A 22,206-nucleotide genomic window follows, 5' to 3' on the forward strand; every position below is an offset into this window, starting at 1 on the left:
GAACTCGAACCCAGGGCCCCCATGGGAGTGCCCAGACCACTGTGTTATTGGTTATTCTGCAGTGGGTCTCTCACCCTGTAGACTGGTTGTGAAGGTACTGGCCTGAGAGATGGGAGACCTGGGACTGGGAACGGTTTCAACATTTCTGAATTTTTTTCCCTTTTTTTATCTGAAACAATTTGCTGAAATTGACAGGAATCTACAAAATGTTTTGACTGATCTAAATATGTACCTCAGTTCCAGGTGGCATTCCAGGGGGCTTGATTTCAAGTTTTCTGAATCTGTTTGGGGAGAAGAGGGATGAGCGGGGCGAATCCAAACTAATTTCTAGTCTCTGTAAAATACCCAAGTAAAATATATATTGTAAGGGCCAGATTCAGAGCTGATGAGCAAGTTAGATCTCCTATAGGCTTGCTTAAAGTCTCTTGGAACTACTTCTCTAAAATGGCATTCATTTACATATGTGTAAGGGACTCTGCTTTGGGGAAATCCACATGCCAAGTCAGAAAAAGATTTAAGTTAAAGAGTGTGTGTGAAGGCCTACTATAATTTACACATTCTTACAAGATTCTTTTAGCTGCTTTTCTTGCTACAGTCATCTCATCTGGACACTCAGCATAAGAGTCACTTCCTGCTTTACACTCATAACCTCTGCTCTAGCACTATCTGCTCCCACTCTCAAATATAGTCTTAGAGTTGAAGGCCAGAAGAGACCACCAGATCATCCACTCTGACCTCCTGTATATCACAGTCCACCAACCAGACCCAGCACCTGCATGCTAAACTCAACAACCAAAATTAGACCAAAGTATTATAGCCCCCAGGAGATTAGACTATTATGTGCAGAGGAATAGGAAAGACTGAGGTATCACCAGTGCCCCAGGCCTCCACAGTGGCAGGGAAATGATTAAGTGAGATATACCCCGATAATCCTGGCAAGTGAACCACATACTCATGCTGCAGAGGAAGGTGAGAAACCACTGTCAGTGCCAATCTGAGCTGGGGGGAAATTCCTTCCCAACATCACATATAGCAATCAGTTAGACCCTGAACATGTGAGCAAAAACCAGCCAGCCAAGCAGCTGAGAGAGAGAGAATGCTCGGTGCTACATCAGAGCTCTAATGTCCCATCTCCAGCCATGACCATCCTTGATACTTCAGAGGAAGAAGATAAAATAAAATAAACAATACATTGGGGGAAAGAATCCCTTCCTGCCATTTAATCCTTAATCGTTGTGCTGGATCTAATATAGGGCCTGATCCTGGAATCCTTAGTCAAAGCTCCCACTCATGCTTGTTGGAAATTTGAATGAGTAACAAATGCTAGATCAGGCTCTCAGACTGCAGTCTCCATGAGATACTTTATTTTCCTACATGTTTGTAAAACACCATTAACCCCTATTATCCTACATATGATAACCCACTTGCAAACAGTGCTTGCTTAAAAAACTAGTAAAGATAAAATGCATCAACCTCCCCAAAAGTTGGAAAGGAAATTTTTTCCTCCCAAGTAAAGGCTACCAAGAAAACTATTTTAAAAAAAGCAATAGTCATATGACTGCTGGTAAAGAATGATTTCCCCTGCCAAACATACTGTTGTTTCACCTGGATTCTGTGCTAGTGTAACACCGACAGATCCTGGTGGTTGGCAGGCAGGCAGGCTTGAACCTGGGACCTCTGAAGCTTAGTGCATGAGCCTCTACCGCATAAGCTAAAAGCCAACTTCCTGTTAGCTAAGGCTGTAGAGCTGACTCATTTTAGCTCTTTCTCTAAGTGGTCCCAGTGCCACTAGATGGGACAGAACACCACACCCAGGAGGTGAGTGAGTTACATTAGCAAAACATCATTAGATACAACAATAGAGGGCAACAAAAATGATTAGGGGACTGGAACACATGAGTTATGAGGAGAGGCTGAGGGAACTGGGGATGTTTAGTCTACGGAAGAGAAGAATGAGGGGGGATTTGATAGCTGCTTTCAACTACCTGAAAGAGGGTTCCAAAGAGGATGGCTCTAGACTGTTCTCAGTGGTGGAAGAGGACAGGACAAGGAGTAATGGTCTCAAGTTGCAGTGGGGGAGATTTAGGTTGGATATTAGGAAAAACTTTTTCACTAGGAGGGTGGTGAAACACTGGAATGCATTACCTAGGGAGGTGGTAGAATCTCCTTCCTTAGAAGTTTTTAAGGTCAGGCTTGACAAAGTCCTGGCTGGGATGATTTAATTGGGGATCAGTCTTGCTTGGAGCAGGGGGTTGGACTAGATGACCTCCTGAGGTCCCTTCCCACCCTGATATTCTATGATTCTATGATTGCCAGTCTATGCAAGAGTGTTAGATGTGTAATACTTTATGGGATGAAAACTCTGTAGTTGTGATACCCTCATTGCACAGACACTGTCTGATCTTGATGATATTTTAAGCACAGAAGCTATTGGAGCTCATGGTCAACCATGGCTCATCTCAGCATCTGCTGTGGCATTGCAGTCTCGAATGTTCACAACAGGGAAAAACACACTAAAATAACATAAAAATTGTGTGATTAAATAAGAAAAGGCAAGTACAAGGAAAAAAGCAAGTCAGAAGGAAGGATTAAAATCAATACCTGAGGACAATGGACTAGTATAACACTAAGGTAGCACTCAGTTTAGGTTGCAATACTCTGTTAGTTACAGCTCTATTGCCAAGCTGACTGCTCTGCTTAATGTATGCAGTGTTGTTGTAGCCAGGATATTAGAGAGACAAGGTGGGTGGGTTAATAACTTTTATTGGACCACCTTTAGAGTATACATAGAGCTTTTCTTTATGTGTTAACTATTTATGCTAAACAATCTGTTCCATCTTGTATTTAGCTGTGACACTCTGAGTAAGTTTCCCAGACCTGAAGAAGAGCTCTGTGTAAGCTGCAAAGCTTGTCTCTCTCACCAATAGACGTTGGTCCAATAGAAGATATGACCCCACCCACCTTTTCTCTGCTATAATTAATGTTTTTCTGTTCATCTTGACCCTCTGATAGGTCTACTGTTTAAAATAGCATAGTCCTACAATTGAATATTGCTATTTTGACTGTATGTCTCATCTGAAAAAAAAATGTCCCTTCTACCCTTCTCTAGTGTCATGCTGAGAGCACTGGGTCAGAGGACTTAGAGGAAAGAGTGTCACCTACTGAATCAGCAGCACTGCTTCTTGCAGAAGAGGTGCTGGAGGGGGGTGTCCTATCTAAGCGTTGACCTAGACTCCACAACTCTGGTTGTAATCTAAGGTGTAAGGGAGCTTTGCCACTGCCTCCAATAGGACCAGGATTCAACCTGTGGTGTTGTTATCTATGAAGATCACAGTTCAGGTTGGCAAGGCTATAGGAAGCCAGAATTCCTTTTCATCTGCCTGACAACTACCAATTGATTGTGTCCCTTTTCATTGTCTGGCAGATCCACCTTGCTCGTCTTAACTTCAGTACCTAGAAGTAGATATTCACTTTAAAATTTAAAGTAAGGGGCTTGTTTTATAGCAACCCACAAAACGACAACATTGTTTTCTCTTCAAGTTAGGTTGAAAAGTGTAACCTTCCACTTTAGCTTCATGCTGAGAGTGAAAGTTGTGAACATTAAATCAACTATTGTGGCTGTATTTTTTAATCACTCTTATGTGGTTTATTAGTAATCTGAGTTAAACCAAAAGGGACAAATGCTTCATTTAATCATTTACTTCTTGAAGAAGTCCAATTTGCATTTAAATCCCCTATAATAAATAAATTTTATCATTGTCATTAGGAGTAATGCTAACCATTAAAGAACAACATTTAGAGAAATAAGATTTAAGTGGACACTAATAAATTTCCTTCCCTAGCTAAAAATGAATGTTTAATCTAGGTTCTTATGAAAATAAAATCCCTTATTAAAATGATAAATTTCAAAATCAACCCAGTGCTGTATAATAATATAATATATCTCTGTTGTAACTTGCGTGGAATTAATTTCAAATGGCTGGAGATGAATCTACATCAAATGCTATCCAGCTGTAATTGGGGACCAGCCTCAGTGGCCCAGACTCTGATCCAAGCTATGCCTGTTTGTACGTCAGCAGTAAGCCATTTGAAGCCAATGAACCTGATTCTCCTCTGACTTATTTTCTCCTGAATTATATCGAGAGGAAATCCAGTCTAACAGGTGTTACGCTGGTCTAGTCAAAATCAGTCTATGGCCTAGCTGAAGAGCCCAGTCGTATCCTTTCTGAGGCCAAACTCCCATTCACATAAATAGGACTTTTACCTGCCTAAGGAGTGCAAGCAGCAGGCCATGCTCAATCAAATGACATTTTCTTTAAACAGAGGTGTCTGGTTTAAAACCAGATCAATAAAATGTATAAGAAATATCAAAGGGGTGTAGTATGTGAGTTACAGAGATAAGCTTGTTTGCAAAGGAGAAAAGCTGTCAAAGAGTGGAGTAAAAATCACTCTCTACCATTTTAACAAGAGGAAAGGGGAGCACATCTCTCTGAGCCTTTCACATGCTACAAGGATGTACATCTCTGATCAGCTTCAAGATCCTGGTCACTGATCCTGCAAGTCACTCCATTCACTGACTTCAGTGGGTGCACCTGTGCAGAGTGACTAGCCGGGACAGGGCATAAAATGTCAGAAGCCTCTGTGGATTGGGGTCTCGCGAGCTCTGGATCACTGAAAGAACAGATTCCGGGACACCACCTTTGATAAATAATAACCATGGATTGCCTAGTGCTAAGGGAGAGGAGCACAGCCTTTTCAGCATAGGCCCTCATTTGGATCAAAATATTAGACTCATCTCTTTAATAAGCCTTCCGCCAACAGCACTGTAGCCCACTCTTCAGTGTGTGTTATGCATACCCACTGTGCCTGCTCCACAGATGATATGACTCTGCTACTGCACCCTATTAACCTACTGCTTTGTTTAGCTCACACTCTAGTACCCTGCTTCTAGCTTCCTAGGTTCAATTCCTGGTGATTATCGTGCAGATATTTGTTATGGCAGCGCTAACAAATGGACCAACAATGCTTTCTTGAAGATGCTGAAAGCTAGAAAAAATAATCTAATATTTAATATATTATATTATTAATATAATATAATATTAATATATTTAATAATTTAATAATCTAATATTTAATATTTAATATATTATATTATTAATATAATATAATATTAATATATTATAGTAGCATTAATTGAGTCAACATAAACACTAAGCTCATGCTCAAATAAATTGGTTAGTCTCTAAGGTGCCACAAGTACTCCTTTTCTTTTTGCGAATACAGACTAACACGGCTGTTCCTCTGAAACTACAAGCATTGTTACAGGGAGACACTGAGTCGTCAGCCTTTCTCTTTGACTTGCTATACATAGGGACTTAGGACTGCAAGGGAGCTCCTGGGTCATCAAGACCAGTCTCCTGCTACCACAGGCAGCCCCCTTGTACAATTGCAACCATCTCATATAACTGGTATCGACCTTAAGAGGCACTACTCTCCTATTCGACCTGGGCTGGTAGATATTTTAACAGGGATGTATATCGTCTCACTTCGAAGTTTTGTTTGTTTGTGAGTAGTTTTTTTTGCCTGAAGTGGTACATTTTCAGAGCAACTTTGCAAAGGTGCTATACATAATTTTGCAGATGCCCAGTTAACACAGTGGAGGGCACACTGGAAATGGACAGCCAAAGCTAGAACAACACACAAGTTGCCAGTTCTTGTTTGTTTGTTTAATAAGTTTCAATAAATGTTGCCAATTTCAGTTCACGTGGTTCTGTAGCCTTTGGATTTCACTTTAAAGTGTGATTCTGTTCTGACAAGTGATTGTAAAAACTGAATCACACATTCCCATGGTTGTGTCTCAATATCAAATTTGCTCAGACTACCAGTATAATGAGGGATTTTTCCCTTAACTACCAGCCCTACCACCTAACCTAGGCTTTGAAGGTCACACTGCATTCTATCTAGCTCATGCAACACTACCGCTAAGAAAGGTTCTGAAAGCCAAAATCTGCTCTTTCACAAGCCCTGGCTGGGATGATTTAGTTGGGGACTGGTCCTGCTTTGAGCAGGGGGTTAGACTAGATGACTTCCTGAGATCCCTTCCAACCCTGATATTCTATGATTATGCAAAGCCAGTGTAGTCTCTAATTTATATTGCTGTGACTCTGGAGTAAATCTATTCTATGCTAATCTTCTGAAGTAGGCTTTGTATTACGTCTAAGAAAAATGTGTGTTTCTTTTTAAATTACATTTTGCACTGGGTTAGCAAACCGTATAGGGAAGGCCTGATGCAGACCCTTTCACACCATCCAAACTCCCTTTCACTTCAATGGATTTTCTGCCTGAATAAAGAGATGACAGGAATAGGCCCTGAGAGTGGTTAGTGCTACCATTGCTATTGCATATCTGTAACAGGATGGCAGTGTTTGCCTATTAGCAGATGATGATACTGCTAGAAACTGTTAATTTAACTGATTTGCTGACTCACTGGTGCAGCTGGCTCATTATGGGTACAAGAGAGCTTGGGTGTTAGCCTGAGCTGGGACCTGAGGGAAGGAATGAAGAAACTGTAAGAGCGGATAGAAAAGGAGTACTTGTGGCACCTTAGAGACTAACCAATTTATTTGAGCATAAGCTTTCGTGAGCTACAGCTCACTTCATCGGATGCATACTGTGGAAAGTGTAGAAGATCTTTTCATATACACACAAAGCATGAAAAAATACCTCCTCCCACCCCACTCTCCTGCTGGTAATAGCTTATCTAAAGTGATCACTTTCCTTACAATGTATATGATAATTAAGTTGGGCCATTTCCAGCACAAATCCAGGGTTTAACAAGAACGTCTGGGGGTGGGGGTGGGGGTATGCTCGTTCACCTGCACATCCACCGATGTGATATATGCTATCATGTGCCAGCAACGCCCCTCTGCCATGTACATTGGTCAAACTGGACAGTCTCTACGTAAAAGAATAAATGGACACAAATCAGATGTCAAGAATTATAACATTCATAAACCAGTCGGAGAACACTTCAATCTCTCTGGTCACGCGATTACAGACATGAAAGTTGCTATATTACAACTAAAAAACTTCAAATCCAGACTCCAGTGAGAAACTGCTGAATTGGAATTCATTTGCAAATTTGATACAATTAACTTAGGCTTGAATAGAGACTGGGAGTGGCTAAGTCATTATGCAAGGTAACCTATTTCCCCTTGTTTTTTCCTACCCCCGCCCCCCAGACGTTCTTGTTAAACCCTGGATTTGTGCTGGAAATGGCCCACCTTGATTATCATACACATTGTAAGGAGAGTGGTCACTTTAGATAAGCTATTACCAGCAGGAGAGTGGGTTTGGGGGGGGGGGGGGGGAGAAAACCTGGATTTGTGCTGGAAATGGCCCAACTTGATTATCATACACATTGTAAGGAGAGTGATCACTTTAGATAAGCTATTACCAGCAGGAGAGTGGGGTGGGAGGAGGTATTTTTTCATGCTTTGTGTGTATATAAAAAGATCTTCTACACTTTCCACAGTATGCATCCGATGAAGTGAGCTGTAGCTCACGAAAGCTTATGCTCAAATAAATTGGTTAGTCTCTAAGGTGCCACAAGTACTTCTTTTCTTTTTGCGAATACAGACTAACACGGCTGTTACTCTGAAACCTGTAAGAGCAGATACACTTTAGTGTGGAATTTTTAGTTTACTAGTTATTAGTATTTTGAGAATTACCTTTTCAATAATAAATCAGATCTGAAGAGAAGTAACTTGCTTTCACTGAGGGTTTGTCTACACTGCAGTTAGGCACCTGTGGCTAGCCCTTGTCAGCTGGCTCGGGCTGTGGGGCTGTTTAATTGTGGTGTAGACATTTGGGCTTGGACTGCAGCCCAGACTCTAGGACCCTGCAAGGTGGGAGGGTCTTCTGTAGCCTGAGCCTGAATGTCTACAGTACAATGAGCAGCTTTGCAGCCTGAGCCAGCTGGCATTGGCTAGCCACAGGTGTCTAATTGTAGTGTAGACATACCCTGAGTGTCTAGGGTTGTTGCAGTGAGGGAAGGATTCCATACATACTCACTGTAACACGTTTGGTTTTTTTTAAACTAGACTTTGCACTTTCTGTAGCTTCTTCTGTCTGAAGATCTCTGATGGGCTGTATGAACAATGAAATATCCCTTTGAGGTTGGCATTAATTCTGGAGCCCTGCGAAATGCATTTTGCTGGGTGGATGAAATGGTAAAAATTCTAAACAATCTCTGCTGCACCGGGGAACTGTAGACTGTTATTGGACTGGAGCCAGTGACATCAAAAGTGGATAAGACTGACTCAGGAGCGGAGTGGAATCAGGCAACCCAAAATTCACTCATGGGCCAGAATTCACACCCCTCTCTTTTGTGTGTGTGTGGGTGGGGGTGGGGTGGGGTGTGTGGGCGGAAGCAACAGCTGTGGTCATCCTTCTCACTGGGATATATTCTCCCTCCAATTGGTACAATATTGCCAATCCCAGATGTTCAAAAACCAGGAATTAGATTTCGCCCCTCCCCTCCCCCACAAAAAGGTGAGATTTTCTTTAAACCCATGAGGTGTTTTTTTTTAATTGGGTTAATTTATTTTACTTACTGGTTTCTGAGTATTTAGGTTCCGTTCCGTTCATACTTTCAGGTTTTTGTCTGCAACTATTTTTAAAGAGGGAAGGTCATCTCTGTGTAAGCTCAAAAGCTTCTCTCTCTCTCTCACCCCAACAGAAGCTGGTCCAGTAAAAGATATCACCTCACTCACCTTCTCTCTCTAGTATCCTGGGACCAACATGGCTACAACAACACTGCAAACAATGCTTTTTTTCCCCCAGTCAAACATATTTCATTTCGAGGACCTGGGGCTTTAAGAAAAACAGTAAATATCATGAGATCTGTGATAAAGTCACAAGAGTAGGCAACATTGCATCGTTTTTAATTTTTAAATAATTATTTCTGAGTCTGCATTTTACAAACTATTATTCCTCTCTTTTTCTATTTGCTTTTACAGTTAATTTTGACCACTTTCAAATACTGCGTGCTATTGGGAAAGGGAGTTTCGGAAAGGTAAGAATCAATGTTTAGTTGTTGTTTTTGGTGGTAAATCTAGCAGCAGGTTTCTTCATACTAATATGATGTGCTCATTCACTCTGGTTAGACTAACAGAGTTGCATTTTTGTAGCATTCTGATCACAATCAAATTAAGCGCAACTTTGGTTGTACATTAAATTAAGTTACTCTGACATTTGCTTAAGTTAATTGTGTAAATATGATTATAATATCTTCCACAGGGCTTATCAGGACTAAGAAATCCACTTCAAATAAATAAATAAATGAAAGAAGTAGTAGCAGACATCTCAGTTAGGTTGTACAGATGAATCAGGATCAGAACAAGATCATTCTTATCTATTTCAATATTTAAATTACAAAGATACTTTTACCTTGATTCAAATACATGTAAAGTTCTATAAGCTGAAATGTAATTATGGTAGAAAATGTTTCTTTAATTCAATGAGCATGTGCTAGAACAGGGAAAACTAATGACTTGTTTACAAATGAGTATATAATAAAGAAGCCGGTAATAACCAAGATTTTAAATTTTCATATGGATAAATACAAGGCTATGCAGTCAGATGGAGTCATGTTAAGAAAATGTTAGAGAGAGAATATTACTTGAAATGGTAAATTTTGAAGCTTGCATATAACTTGGACAGCAGATCAAATAATAATGAGTTAGACTTTGATTCAGGAGATATTTAATTTAAGCATATGCCCACTGTGTTCTTTGGAGCTACTCCCACACTTACGATTAAGTCCATATATGAAATTTTGCAGGATCGGTGATCTTACATGGGTAATGGTGTATTTCATCCAGCAGAAACCCAAATCACTTTGCAAGCTGACTTTCAAATTTTTGGCTGTAAATCTTAATTTAGACCAATGAATTTCATGAGAAGTTTTGCCTGAATAAGACTGCAGGAATGAGTGTCATATGCAAAACTTATCCAAGTATCCTCTCCCATACCACTGAGGTTCAGCCACCTCTGGGGTGGAACACAGTAACTGTTTACTATCACACAGCACTACTAGAACGTCACATCAAACTGAAACTACAGAGGTCCTTCGTGATTCCACTGTCTGGGGTACAGGTTAAATCCAGGATAAGTATTCATAGGTATATCCAAATGATCCTAACCTTTGACCGGAGCTTGCATTCCTATCTTTCCCTCAGAGTTGCCCCCTTACCCTGATATGACTGCCTTCCCCAAAAGGCCCTGGCTCTTCATGCCAGATGCAGCCTGTTTGTAAGGGAAGGAAAAACGGAACACTACAGCCCTCTGAGCTCTTCAGGAGCTAGCTGGTGGATCCATTCTTGTCAGGGCCATGTGGGGCCTATGGCAATGCTACCTAAAAGAGACCGGTTCATGAAGCACTGTTTTTGTAATTCCTGATACGACAGCCTTTTCTGGTGCTGAGTATTTGTTTGGGGTGCAGTTGGCTACAGTGTTCTCTGAATCTTTTTATCATTTGGATTTAGATTCACAGTCCCCTAGAGCATCCACTGAACAACAGGAAGAAATATACACATGCTGCTCATCTTTTAACATAATTTGTTTAATGTACAGTTGTTAGTGCAACAAAATAGTCTTCTGAATAATGTACTCATTTATCCCAAATCAACACAAAAAAGTTCCACTCCATATCCTGTCTCTTCCACAAACAGTAAAAGAAGAAAACACATGTTAAGATGACCTGTCCTACAGTATCCACAAGGAGGGCGGGTCAAAAGCACAGCTTCCAAAAAAGTTTTTTCAGCAAATCCCTTTCAGCCCCTACCATCCATTCAGGAATTACTTTGATCCCAACTTTACCTGTCAATCTCCTTCTGGAACCTCCTCATGACGGAAAGCAGCAACACAGTGTTGTTGCCTCATCATTTCCTTATTTTGGTAAATTGTGCCTGAACCTATTGTAATACCCTCCCCGATTGATGTCCCGTATTTTATTTTGTGCTTGTAGAGCATGGCACTTTTCTTGACTTGCCTTAGTGTCAAGATAGGTGAGGTAATATCTTTTACTGGACCAACCTTTGCTGGTGGAAGGGACAAGCTTTTTGAGCCCTTTCTCAGGACTGGAGAAGGTAACCAGAGCATCTGAGCTAAATACAAGTTGAGACAGAGTGTTAAGCACAAGGGGTTCACGCATGCTAGCAGGCAGTAGGGTGTGTTACAATTTGTTCTAATGAGCCATAAACCCAGTGTCTCTGTTTAAGTCCATGGTTTTTAGGGTCCAGCAGAGTTACGAATTTAAGTTCCCAGACTCATCTTTTGAAGGTATTATGCAGGTTTGCTTGGAGGAAGAGGACTGAGAGGTCATATATGGAGTGATCGATTTATGAAAAGTGTTTGCTCATGGGTGATATGGTGTTTTTTGTCTTTTTTTTGTGAGCTCAAGAGCATAGTGACTGTCTGGTTTCACTCACACAGTCGTTGCGGCATTTCATGTAGTGGATGAGAGACCCCACATGTGATAGGCATGTGTATGATCCATGGATCTTGAAAGGTGTGTTATGTGGGGGGTGTTGATCATTGTAGCAGTGGAGATATGTTTGCAGGTTTTGCATCTGCTGTTCTGGCAGAGTGTGGTGCTGCTTTCAGTTGGTGTGCCTTGGTTTGTGGGGAGCTCACTTCTGTTTGTGAGGGTGGGGGGTTGTTTGCAGGCCAGAAGAGTAGGTTCAGAAAAGATTTCTTCCACTGTGAGGTGGTATGACAAATTGGGAAGTGTGGTGAGTGGTTCCCCCTTGCCTGTTGTAATGGGTTCTCCCAGGGAATTTGGGTGGCCCTTTCCGTGATGTGGTCCATTTATCTGGTAGAGTGCCCTGTTTAGTGAAGGTGGTTTTAAATGTGTTTAGGTGTGTATGCAGAATTTTCTCTCCAGAGCAAATTCTGTGGTACCTGAGTGCCTGGCTGAGAAACTTATTTTTCTAGGGTGTTTCTAGGGTCGCTGCTTGATCTGTGGAGGTAAGTGTGGTGAATCAGGGGCTTCTTGCAGATAGTTGTTTATAGGGTTCCATTGCTGAAGCTGATGCTGGTGTGGGAGTGTTCTAGAAAGAATTTGATGGATGGACAGTGGTTATTCAAGTTATGGTGGAAATCAGAAGGCATTTAGGTCATCTCTCCAGAGGTTGAAAATCTCATTGATGTAACTCGGGTATATCATTGGTTTCATGGTCCGTTTTTTCCAGAAATCCTTCCTCAAGGTGGCCCATGAAGAGGTTGGAATAATGAGGAACCATCCTAGTACCCATGGCTATTCCCATGGTTTGGACAAAATGTTCGTTAAATGTGAAGTTGCTGTAGGTGAGTTTGGCAATTCATTTGGGGTGGATTTCAGAGTGCTGCACGTTATCTTGTAAGTATTTGAAGGAGGCAGTGATGCCATCATGGTGAAAGATGTTGGTGTATATGAAGGTGGTATCCATTGTGGCAAGGGTGGTGTTCTCTGGGAGGTTGTTAAAGTTGCAGAGCTTCTTAGAGGAAGCTGGCTCTTTGTGTGGTAAGTGGTTTGAAGATGGTTTATATGAGTCCTATATTCCTTCAGTAAGAGTGCCAGGGCCAGGTATGCTGGGTCTGCCTGTATTCCTTTGTTTGTGTATCTTGTGGCGCACCTTGTGGGGTGGGTTCATGGGGGATGAGGTTGTAGAGTTTCTCTTGGAGTTGTTTGGGGAAGGATTTGATGGTACCTTTAAATTCTTGTGTAAACTGTGGTTTGGGTCTCCTTTGAGTTCTTTATAGTAGGTTGCGAGAGTTGTCTGTTAGCCTCATTGATGTAGTCATCACAATTAAAGACTACAATGGCGCCTCTTTTGTCTGCTGGTTTGATCGCTATCTGATAGTTGGATTTCATGGGCTGTGTAGCTATCCTGTGTCAGTAGTGGAGAGACTGTGATAGATGCAATATTTGCTGAGAATATCACTGATTTATTTCCCCTAAAGCAATGGATGTTATGATCCAATGTCTGGCTTTGTCTGCTGGAGGGTGTCCAGTCAGATTATTCTTTTTTTTGCTTTTCTTTTTTTTTTCCTTATGACTGTTGATGGGGATGTGATAGTTGTGGGTAGTGGTATCTTTGTTGTGACAGAATTCCTTGAGGTGGTGTCAGCAGAAGAATTCTTCTGGTTCTCCACATGATAGTATGGTATCAGATTCTGTGGTGGAGCAGAAAACCAGTCTCTTGGAGAGTACAGATACTTCAGTTCCAGTTAGGGGCAGTCTTGATATGTTGATGATGTTGAGGTGTTGTGTATTGTGTGGGGGTCCTGGTGTCATGGTATCTCCCAGAGGTGGTTCCACATTTTATTTTTGTGTTGGATGGCTGTCATTGGCCTTTTTTTTTAGAGTTGTTTTGGGTTTCCTGAATGATCTCCAAGTAGGTTTCCTGTTTATTTTGAGAGGGTTTTTTTTTCTCCCAGTTTGTGGGAGCATGTGATAATTTCTTGTTTGAGGAGTTCCCTTCTGGAGTATGTAAGATGGTTCCTCAGTTTTTCTGAGGTCCCTTTGCAGAGCTTTCCCACACACTTAGAATTGTATGCAGTAGTCAGAGGGTTATAGATGGACAGTCCTCTGGGGATGATGATGTGTTTCTTGCATCTGCTCAGGAAGTAGATGTTGCTGTTCAGTCTGGCTTCCTTCATCATGTTGTTAAATTTCCATGTTAAGGAGCAGTGTTTGTTGTTTCCCCTCTTCTGGCCACCCCAGCCTCTTTTGTCTTCTGACAGCTGCAAGACTTTTTATGACACTCCTAGCTTTATATTTTACTGCTACTGGGATGCAGTGTCTATGTAGATATATCTTAAAATTACAGGGTTGCTACAGCAACCTTAGGCCTCTGCAGGGTTCAGCTGCAGGTGGCAGCTGATATGACAGCCAGGCAAAGACTTTGCACATCTCAGCATGCTTTTGTGCGCAGTGCTCAAGGTGATTCTCTCCATCAGCTGTCCTTCTCTTCCCCTCTGGAGCTAACTCCCTCAGCAGCTACCCTGTCTCCCTAGAGACAGCCTCAAAAAACAAGAAAGCATTTTTCCTGACTTTTGTTGACATCTGACAGGTTTCAGAGGAACAGCCGTGTTAGTCTGTATTCGCAAAAAGAAAAGGAGTACTTGTGGCACCTTAGAGACTAACCAATTTATTTGAGCATGAGCTTTCGTGAGCTGTAGCTCACGAAAGCTCATGCTCAAATAAATTGGTTAGTCTCTAAGGTGCCACAAGTACTCCTTTTCTTGTTGACATCTGAGTGGCAGTTTATCTTCAATATTTGACTGCAATAGTATTTGTTGTATGAGAATTCACAGGCCACTCAGCAGATAGGAGGATGAGCTCTTGAGACATAAAGACTTGAGAAGTGGTCACCAGACTTTCAAATGACCCTATACCAACATGTACCATTTTCTTAAAGGAGCAGTATCTCTCTTGAGATTGACAGGGCAGATGCAGTCTTGTAACTACAGTAGTAGTTCTTTTACTAGAGAAAGTGAAAAGGTATACCACAATGGCTGTGAGCAGGATAGGAAGGGGCCATGGATAAAAAGGGGGAGGAAAAAAGGAGTAAAATTAGTTTTCCTGAAATAGAAAGGTTTATTTACCCTGCTCTGACAGCTAAGGCTCCAATTCAGCAAAGGATGTGCTTAAATATCAAGTGACCTAAGTTCTGAGCCTGATTTAGGTAGCGATTCACAAAGGTATGCAAGCATATATCTACCTTTAAACAAGTGAGCAGTCTCAGTGGCTTTATCCCTAACTTCCTTTCTGGCTTTGGGTAGCTACTTTCGCAGTTTTCTCCTCTGTACCACAGGGCATTGATATTTCACAGTATCTTGAGATCTCTGGGTGAAGGGAACTTTCAAAGTTCAGGGCACTATACCATTAGTATTTCCTCTAATACCCAAAGCTGGCCAAGTCAGAAATTCCTCAAGAATAGTCCTCCGCTTGGTAGTCAGTATTTCTTTTCCTGGTTTATGACCTGTAAAAGAAGTCCATCAGGGAACACAATTTAAAAAATCATTCAAACTGCAAATTCCTAAGATAAGTCCAGGTAATGGTTGTTTTACACCCTGTCAAATATTGCAAGTGTGTGCTTGCATCTGATCAAACTAGATTTTCTTTTCTTCCTTAATAGAGTTCTGCAAAATGTGAGTCTAATCAAACAAATTACCGTAAACATTATATATCTGGATATTCAATAAATCAAATATTGACTAGGAATGAAATACTATAATTTTCATTTAGCTTTACTGCAGATGTAACCATGTAGTTGCAGGCTCGCACTGGCAGGATAATTTGAATTCAGGTGCAGGGTCTACTTTCCACGGATGATATTGTACCAGACTTCTTCAAATTCTCTGTTCAAATTGTCAAGTACATTGAACAGTCTGCAGCATTGGCCCCTATTTTACTAGCTAGGGCAGAAAACATTTGTGGAACCACCACCCCACCAGCAGCCAAACCAAAAAGAACAAAACCCCTCCAAAATACCACCCCACAGCCAGCCAATCAGAGTGGAAAAAAGGCAAAATAAAAAAGCAAAGCAGTGTGGCACTCCCTGGAAATTGGCATCCAGGGTCATTGCCCTGCTTGCCTGCCCCTAGAACAAACCCTGACAATACGACCTCCTTAAATTTAAATTATGATTTGACTGTACAAACATTTCCTCCTCCTATATATCTCAGGTGTTGAGACACAGGGCTGAGGTCTGATGCTTACTGGTGTACATCAGGAATAGTTCTACTAAAGTCAAGGGAGCACCACTGGTGTAACACGGATGTGAGACCAGAATCAGTCCCACAGTCAGGGCCTGCTTGACTGAATAATTGGTAAAGTATTTTCTAATAATCTGCAGTTTATCCAACAGCAACATACTGCACCAGCGCGGAGTAATAATGTTTCTTGACAATATGGCCACAAATATTCTTGAGCTTGAAGTGACATGAGAAGATTCTGGGCTAGATGTTTTGCCTCAGTTCCAGCTGTTTTGTATTGGTCATGCCTTAAAAGGGCAGCTGAGGGTTCCCTGGGTCAGAGAAATTCCTTAGTGGTGTAAAGCCAGGTCTGTAACACCCAGCCCCCAACCCTTTTCTAAGTTTCTCCAGTCTATGGCCAGGGCCACCTAGCTGAGACCATGGATATTAGTGGCTTGGAGCATGAGGGGACAGATCAGGAGTGGAGGATAGATTCTGTATCCCTATACACATCTACTATCTATTGTCTTAGCAAGTTTGTCCCAGACATAGACAGGAACAACTTAGTTGGGACTAACAGTGTGTGGAGATAGAGTACCTCACCTCTGTTTCCAGTTGTCTCCCCTAGGCAGCTGCTCTGGAGCCCAGCACAGAACACCTGGAATTGCGACTCTCCTGGGTGGATGGGAGACTTAGCCCTGGTCTACACTAGGACTTTAGGGCGAATTTAGCAGCGTTAAATCAATGTAAACGTGCACCCGTCCACACAATGAAGCCCTTTTTTTCGACTTAAAGGGCTCTTAAAATCGATTTCCTTACTCCACCCCCGACAAGGGGATTAGCGCTTAAATCGTCCTTGCCGGGTCGAATTTGGGGTACTGTGGACACAATTCGACGGTATTGGCCTCTGGGAGCTATCCCAGAGTGCTCCATTGTGACCACACTGGACAGCACTCTCAGCTCAGATGCACTGGCCAGGTAGACAGGAAAAGAACCGCGAACTTTTGAATCTCATTTTCGGAGACTGCAGGAACTGTGGGATAGCTACCCACAGTGCAACTCTCCAGAAGTTGACGCTTGCCTTGGTACTGTGGAAGCACTCTGCCGAGTTAATGCACTTAGAGCATTTTCTGTGGGGACACACACACTCGAATATATAAAAACGATTTCTAAAAAACCGACTTCTATAAATTCGACCTAATTTCATAGTGTAGACATACCCTTAGTAGGTATATATTCTCCAGCAGGGAAAGTGATTCTCTGCAATCCCCATCATTGGTAGAGGAAGTGTTTGTTTAGGACCACGTGACTAGGTGGGAATACTGCAGCACAGTGAATTTCTCCTCAGAGTACAGGTAGCAGATTGAAACTGGCTAAGAGACAAGTTCTGCCTTCTTTTTATACAATAAATCCTTTTCCAAACCCCACCTCCATTACACAACGGTGTGAGGGCCAGGTAGAATTGCAGTCCTTGCACTCTGGGGACCTGTTGAGCAAGGGGTGTAAACTGGATCTCAAATTTGTGTAATAGTGTGTGTCCTCCCTTTGCATGTTGGAGAATTCAGAGGCAGAATACAGCCCAGCACTGGACTTTACTCTGGATTGTGCCTCAAACGTTCAAGCTAGCTCTGAAGTCATAATCACATCAGTAAAAAGAAAAGGAGTACTTGTGGCACCTTAGAGACTAACCAATTTATTTGAGAATAAGCTTTCGTGAGCTACAGCTCGCTTCATCGGGTGCAATCACATCAGTTTAACTCTCCAGCGGGCTCCATGGGGAAGGCAACTCTGTATGAATATGGCCCTTGTCAGATTCTTTGACAGCTGTTAGCTTTAAGAGAACAGAATTAGAGGAAACAAATCAGTCTTTAGATTTTATCAGGTGAAAGGGACTATTCCATCTCCCAGTGACAGCAGTTCAGGCATGTAAAAACAACTCTCTGTGGCTAAAAGAAAAGAAGTACTTGTGGCACCTTAGAGACTAACAAATTTATTTGAACATTTTCGTAAGGGACACTTTAAAAATAAGCATCACATGTCCCAAAACCAAACTGATAGACAAATTCAGCAGGTGTCATTGATACTGAAGCTGAAGGTACCAACTGTGCAGAACTCTAATTATTGACTTGATATTCACAAGGAAATTCTAAATGGATAATGTTTGTAATGTGAGCACAACAGGTGCAGAATCCCACACTTATGTGCAAATGAGGGAACTGTTCACTTGCCTCCCTCTTTACACATCAGTTAGCCTGTTTCTCTTTACAAATGTTGGATTTGTGTTCCCATTTTTGTTTTTCCACTTGTTGTGGCCCATGTTTCAAAATGTCTCCAAGCATTTGAAAGTATTTAAGCAATACAAACATTCCATGATTTCCAGAAAATATCTTTAGTATTTTAATGAAAATTCTCATTAATCTCAAAAAAAAAAATTATATGTTGAAAAGTGTGTAGGAACAAGTTGTTATAACAGTACCTTTTAAATTTCTTTAAAGACACATCTTTACAAGTTACATGTGTATCCGATAATAACAGAGGGTCAGATCCCATCATGAGCACCTCCATATAGCTCAACCCCCTCATCTTCAGTGGGAACGGAGAGAGTTTAGCACCTTTCAGGAGCAGGTCCTTGTTTTTAAAACACTTTTAACATCAATTTAAACTTTTATAAATATTGTGTTATCTTAATTTCAAATGTTAGAGCAGATTTGAGATGCCGAGTGCATGATCCTATATTGCAATCTTAAGACTGGTTCCTGCCACCTTTAAACTGTAACACCTTACTTTTTGAGCAATCTCTCAGAAATCTCAACGGGGCCCTTAGACTCGTAATACAACAGAACAGGTAGTTTCTAAGGAAACCATGCAATCCTGGCCAAGGATTAGAAGGAAAAAAAGTAAGCCAGATGTTCATGTAAATGAATGACTTCTGGGCTTTGGGTGGTGAGCAAAAAATCCATTACTGGTTGATTTACATAGTGCATTGGGAAATTGGTTTGGAACATCTAGCGTTCTATAAGCATTCACTTAATTTCAGACTGGGAATCAAGAATGTCTACTGAAACTCCTGCTTTTTACAATCCTGCAGAGCTTGGACAAGTCTGAACATTTTCCCTCTCTTTCAGCTTCCCTCCCCCATTTTTTTTAATGCTCCTATACACATATAGGGAATGGGGGAGAATAATAACAATGGGGGGGGGAGAAAGTAACCGCTTGTGTTGTTGCTGTATTGACATCTTGGCACTCAGCCTGTAGTTTTCCTGAGTTCTTTCGCTAATCATTAGACTTCCATTAGGTATCTCAGAGGGAAAAAAACACTTAACTTTTATTGCGCTCACCGTTATACGTCAGTGATAGGTTTAGCCAAATCTTTATCATCCTTGTTTTCCTTGATAACTAGATAACTTGCCTTCTATCATCAAGAAAGGCAATCAGAAGCTGCATTTATTCACATTGGAAAATGTGACTTTAACTTTATATGTGAACAGAATATAATGCCTTAGGGATTGTTGGGGGCCGGGGGTTGATATCTGAGCCTGGTAGCACCACCTAGTGGCAGTGATCTGGGCCATGCCGCTCAGTGACAAGAGTCAGTGGGCAGTGGTAGGGGTACCCAGACCCTTCTTGCTCTACCAGGCTCCAGCCTTGGACCCTCTGAATAATAGCTCAAATATGTGGCTTAGGGGCAGGCACCCTTATGCCTGTTCCTTGGGACACTTCCTACCCAGCTTTGATTCCTCCATCAGTGTCACTTGTCAGCTTCTGGATTCCCCCTGGAGTTCTCTCTGACTGCGTTCAGAGAGTCTTCCTCTGTCCGCTGCATCCCAGATTCCATGGGGTGAAGGGCCAATGGCAGCTGTCTCAGCTAAGTGGAGCCTCAGCCTCAAATGCTCCCCTGTTGTGTCCACCTAGACTGAGCTGAGTCGCTCCATTTTTGAGCCCAGCTCACAGCTGAACCTCCAAAGTGAGCATGCCCAGCACATACAGCCTTCTGGGCCCAGAACTCTTCTTTAAACTTGTCCATCAGTGTGGGGATCATACACTCCATCACAGGACTAGATTAGGTCTGAAGGACACATTCCATAGAAGCTGGCAACCCATTGCTGCACTGTCCCAAAGCTGCCCTGCAAAAGAGCTTTATAGATTTAGTGCCACTACCTTTTCCTTCTTTGAACCTTTCCTCAAGACCCACCTCTGTTGCGATGCCTACAAGAAATCAATCAATTTATGATGTCTTGAAGGGCAGATGGAGTTAGCTGGAACTCACTTTATCTTTAAAAAATTGCAAATATATATACATTGTGTAAATTTGATTCTATTTCTCTTCCTTCCCTTACTCTTTGTGTGTCAGGATTTCTAAGGGCCATATTCTGATCCCCTTACTTGTACCTTACCCCCCAGATATTCCCCTTTAAGTCACTGATGTGTAAAATGCTATTCAATGTGAGTAAAATTGTCAAAATCTGTCCCTTAGATTGTCCTTCCCCCAGAACACTTGCAGTGGCTGAGACTGCTGGTGCACTGAACCTGCAGTCCAGAGGGAGGGAGTCCTAAAGTGACTTTAAGCCATCTTTGCACCTTCCAAAACCTTGGCTGCTCTGGAGCACCTGGTGTAAGTTAGCCATGGGGAGCCTAAATTATGGCAGCCTACTTGGGCTGCTATATGGGATACAGCACTGCATATAATCTTTGCAGCTCTGTCTCTCCTCTGGCCCCATCTCTGACATGCCCTCCTGCCCCCAGAAGACACACCCTATGCTCGGGCAGGCAAAGGGTACTCAAAAGGCAGCCCTATGGCTGTCTTCAATGGTTCCTGCACTGGGGAAATCCTTCCTTTAGCTGGATACAGGGCTTTTAGATCCCCTTCATGCTAGAGCTCTGCCCCTTTTTATGTGGCATAAATTGGCTAGAGCATGGGTGACGTTCTCATATAACGTTTTATGCATTTGTACAGTGCTTAGTGGAATGGGACTTGGATTCTGATTGGAACCTGTTTATGCTACTGTTATACAAATACTAACTTGGAATAACATGGTAAATTCTAGCAAAAAGTATATTAGAGCACTTTCAAGGGGGTGACTTTAAAAAACCCTGCAGGAACAAGAGCATTCAATGGGAAAGCTTCTCAGTCCATCCTTAACCCACATTGTTTTGCGGCTGTATTTAGCATTTGTTGCGAATGTGAGATCACTCACTGCTTTCAGGCCCAGATATATTTTAACCCCACGTTCCAATGTTACCACAAATGGTGTTTCAGAGTGATGGTTCTTAGAAATGCCTGCTATTTAAGAATATGGCTGTCAGTCCAGTTTTACCCAGATCAGAGTTAAGCTAGTCTTTGCTTACACTAGATCATCACTTTGCATTAGTTTGTTTTACTCTTTGAGGCTGTAAAAGAAACCAAAGCAAAGTGATTTATGGCCTGAGACTAGATGATTGCAATGATCTCTTTCAGCCTTAAAATCTTTGATAATCCAGTTTGAGCAAGATCATCTTTTCCTTAACAATAATTGGAGAACAGCTCTGATAGTTAGATGACTTTTGTGGCACATTATATGAGGAAATTATTATGTGCATGTGCTTCTGTGAATGAGGACACTAGACAATCTTTTCATTAAACCAGAGGTCCCCAAAGTATGGGGCATGCTCTCCTAGAGGGGCAGGCAGGACCTTTGGGGGTGTGTGGTGGGCCTGGGGGTGGGGGTGGGGAGCCCTCCTTACCCTGAGCTCTGCTCCGGCCCTGCCTCCAGCCACAGTCCCAGCTCCATGCCTGGCCTTGTCCACAGCCTTGGTGGGGCTTCGCTGGGGCTGAGGGTGGGGCCAGGAGTGATGAAGCCACACCTGACTGTGGGCCTGGCTGCTGGCCCCCACTGCAGCCCGGTTGCAACTCCATTCCTGCCTTGGTCCCTGGCCCTGCTTCCGGCCCCATCCCCATCCCCATCCCTGCGGCCCCAGCTTCTGTCCTCTTACCCTTGTCCACATCGCCATAGCTGCAACCCGCTCCTGACGCAGGGGGAGGGGCAGGGCATGGACAGGGATAAGGGGAGGGCGCAGTCTTCAATAGTTTGGGGACTGCTGCTTTAAACTAAAGGGGGTAGTGTGGCCTGGTGGACAGAGCACTGGACTGGAACTCAAGAACAGACTGGGTTCTGTTCCTGGCTGTGCCATTAGCCTGCTGGATGACTAATGCAAGTCACAACTAATGCAAAGTGATGCAAGTCACATCCTCTCTGTGCCTCAGTTCCCCCATTGTAAAATGGACATAATAATATCTCCTTTGTAAAGTACTTTGAAATCTAGGAATGAAAAGTGCTATAGACAAGCTAAGTTGAGGTCTCACTCAGGATCCTGCTGGTTACCAGCATTTACTCCTCCTAAGAGTCTTAAAGTAATCATCATTATTGAAGAAGGATATTTTTTAAAGTCACAATGTTATATTTTTCTGTGATTCCAAAAGGCTAA

General features: G+C 42.3%; 2 protein-coding genes across 8 annotated transcripts in view; one reads left to right on the plus strand and one right to left on the minus strand.

Moving 5' to 3' along the window:
* Positions 1–22,206, minus strand: part of CYTL1 (cytokine like 1) — a 152,367-nt gene that overhangs the window by 64,074 nt on the left and 66,087 nt on the right. The window contains exon 2 of one of the 4 annotated variants that reach the window (XM_075128034.1): positions 233–281. The exons of the other annotated variants lie outside the window; for them this stretch is intronic. The gene's annotated coding sequence lies outside the window, so the exon portion shown is untranslated. The remainder of the gene's footprint in view (positions 1–232; positions 282–22,206) is intronic. 4 annotated transcript variants of the gene reach the window in all.
* STK32B (serine/threonine kinase 32B) overlaps positions 1–22,206 on the plus strand; it is a 251,940-nt gene that overhangs the window by 28,101 nt on the left and 201,633 nt on the right. For all 4 annotated transcript variants that reach the window (XM_048848884.2, XM_048848883.2, XM_048848886.2 and 1 more), the window contains one exon: positions 9,021–9,076. In XM_048848884.2, the coding sequence (XP_048704841.2) occupies positions 9,021–9,076 (56 nt within the window). The remainder of the gene's footprint in view (positions 1–9,020; positions 9,077–22,206) is intronic.

Source organism: Caretta caretta, chromosome 4, assembly GCF_965140235.1.
Source record: "Caretta caretta isolate rCarCar2 chromosome 4, rCarCar1.hap1, whole genome shotgun sequence".
Taxonomy (NCBI): Eukaryota; Metazoa; Chordata; order Testudines; family Cheloniidae; genus Caretta; species Caretta caretta.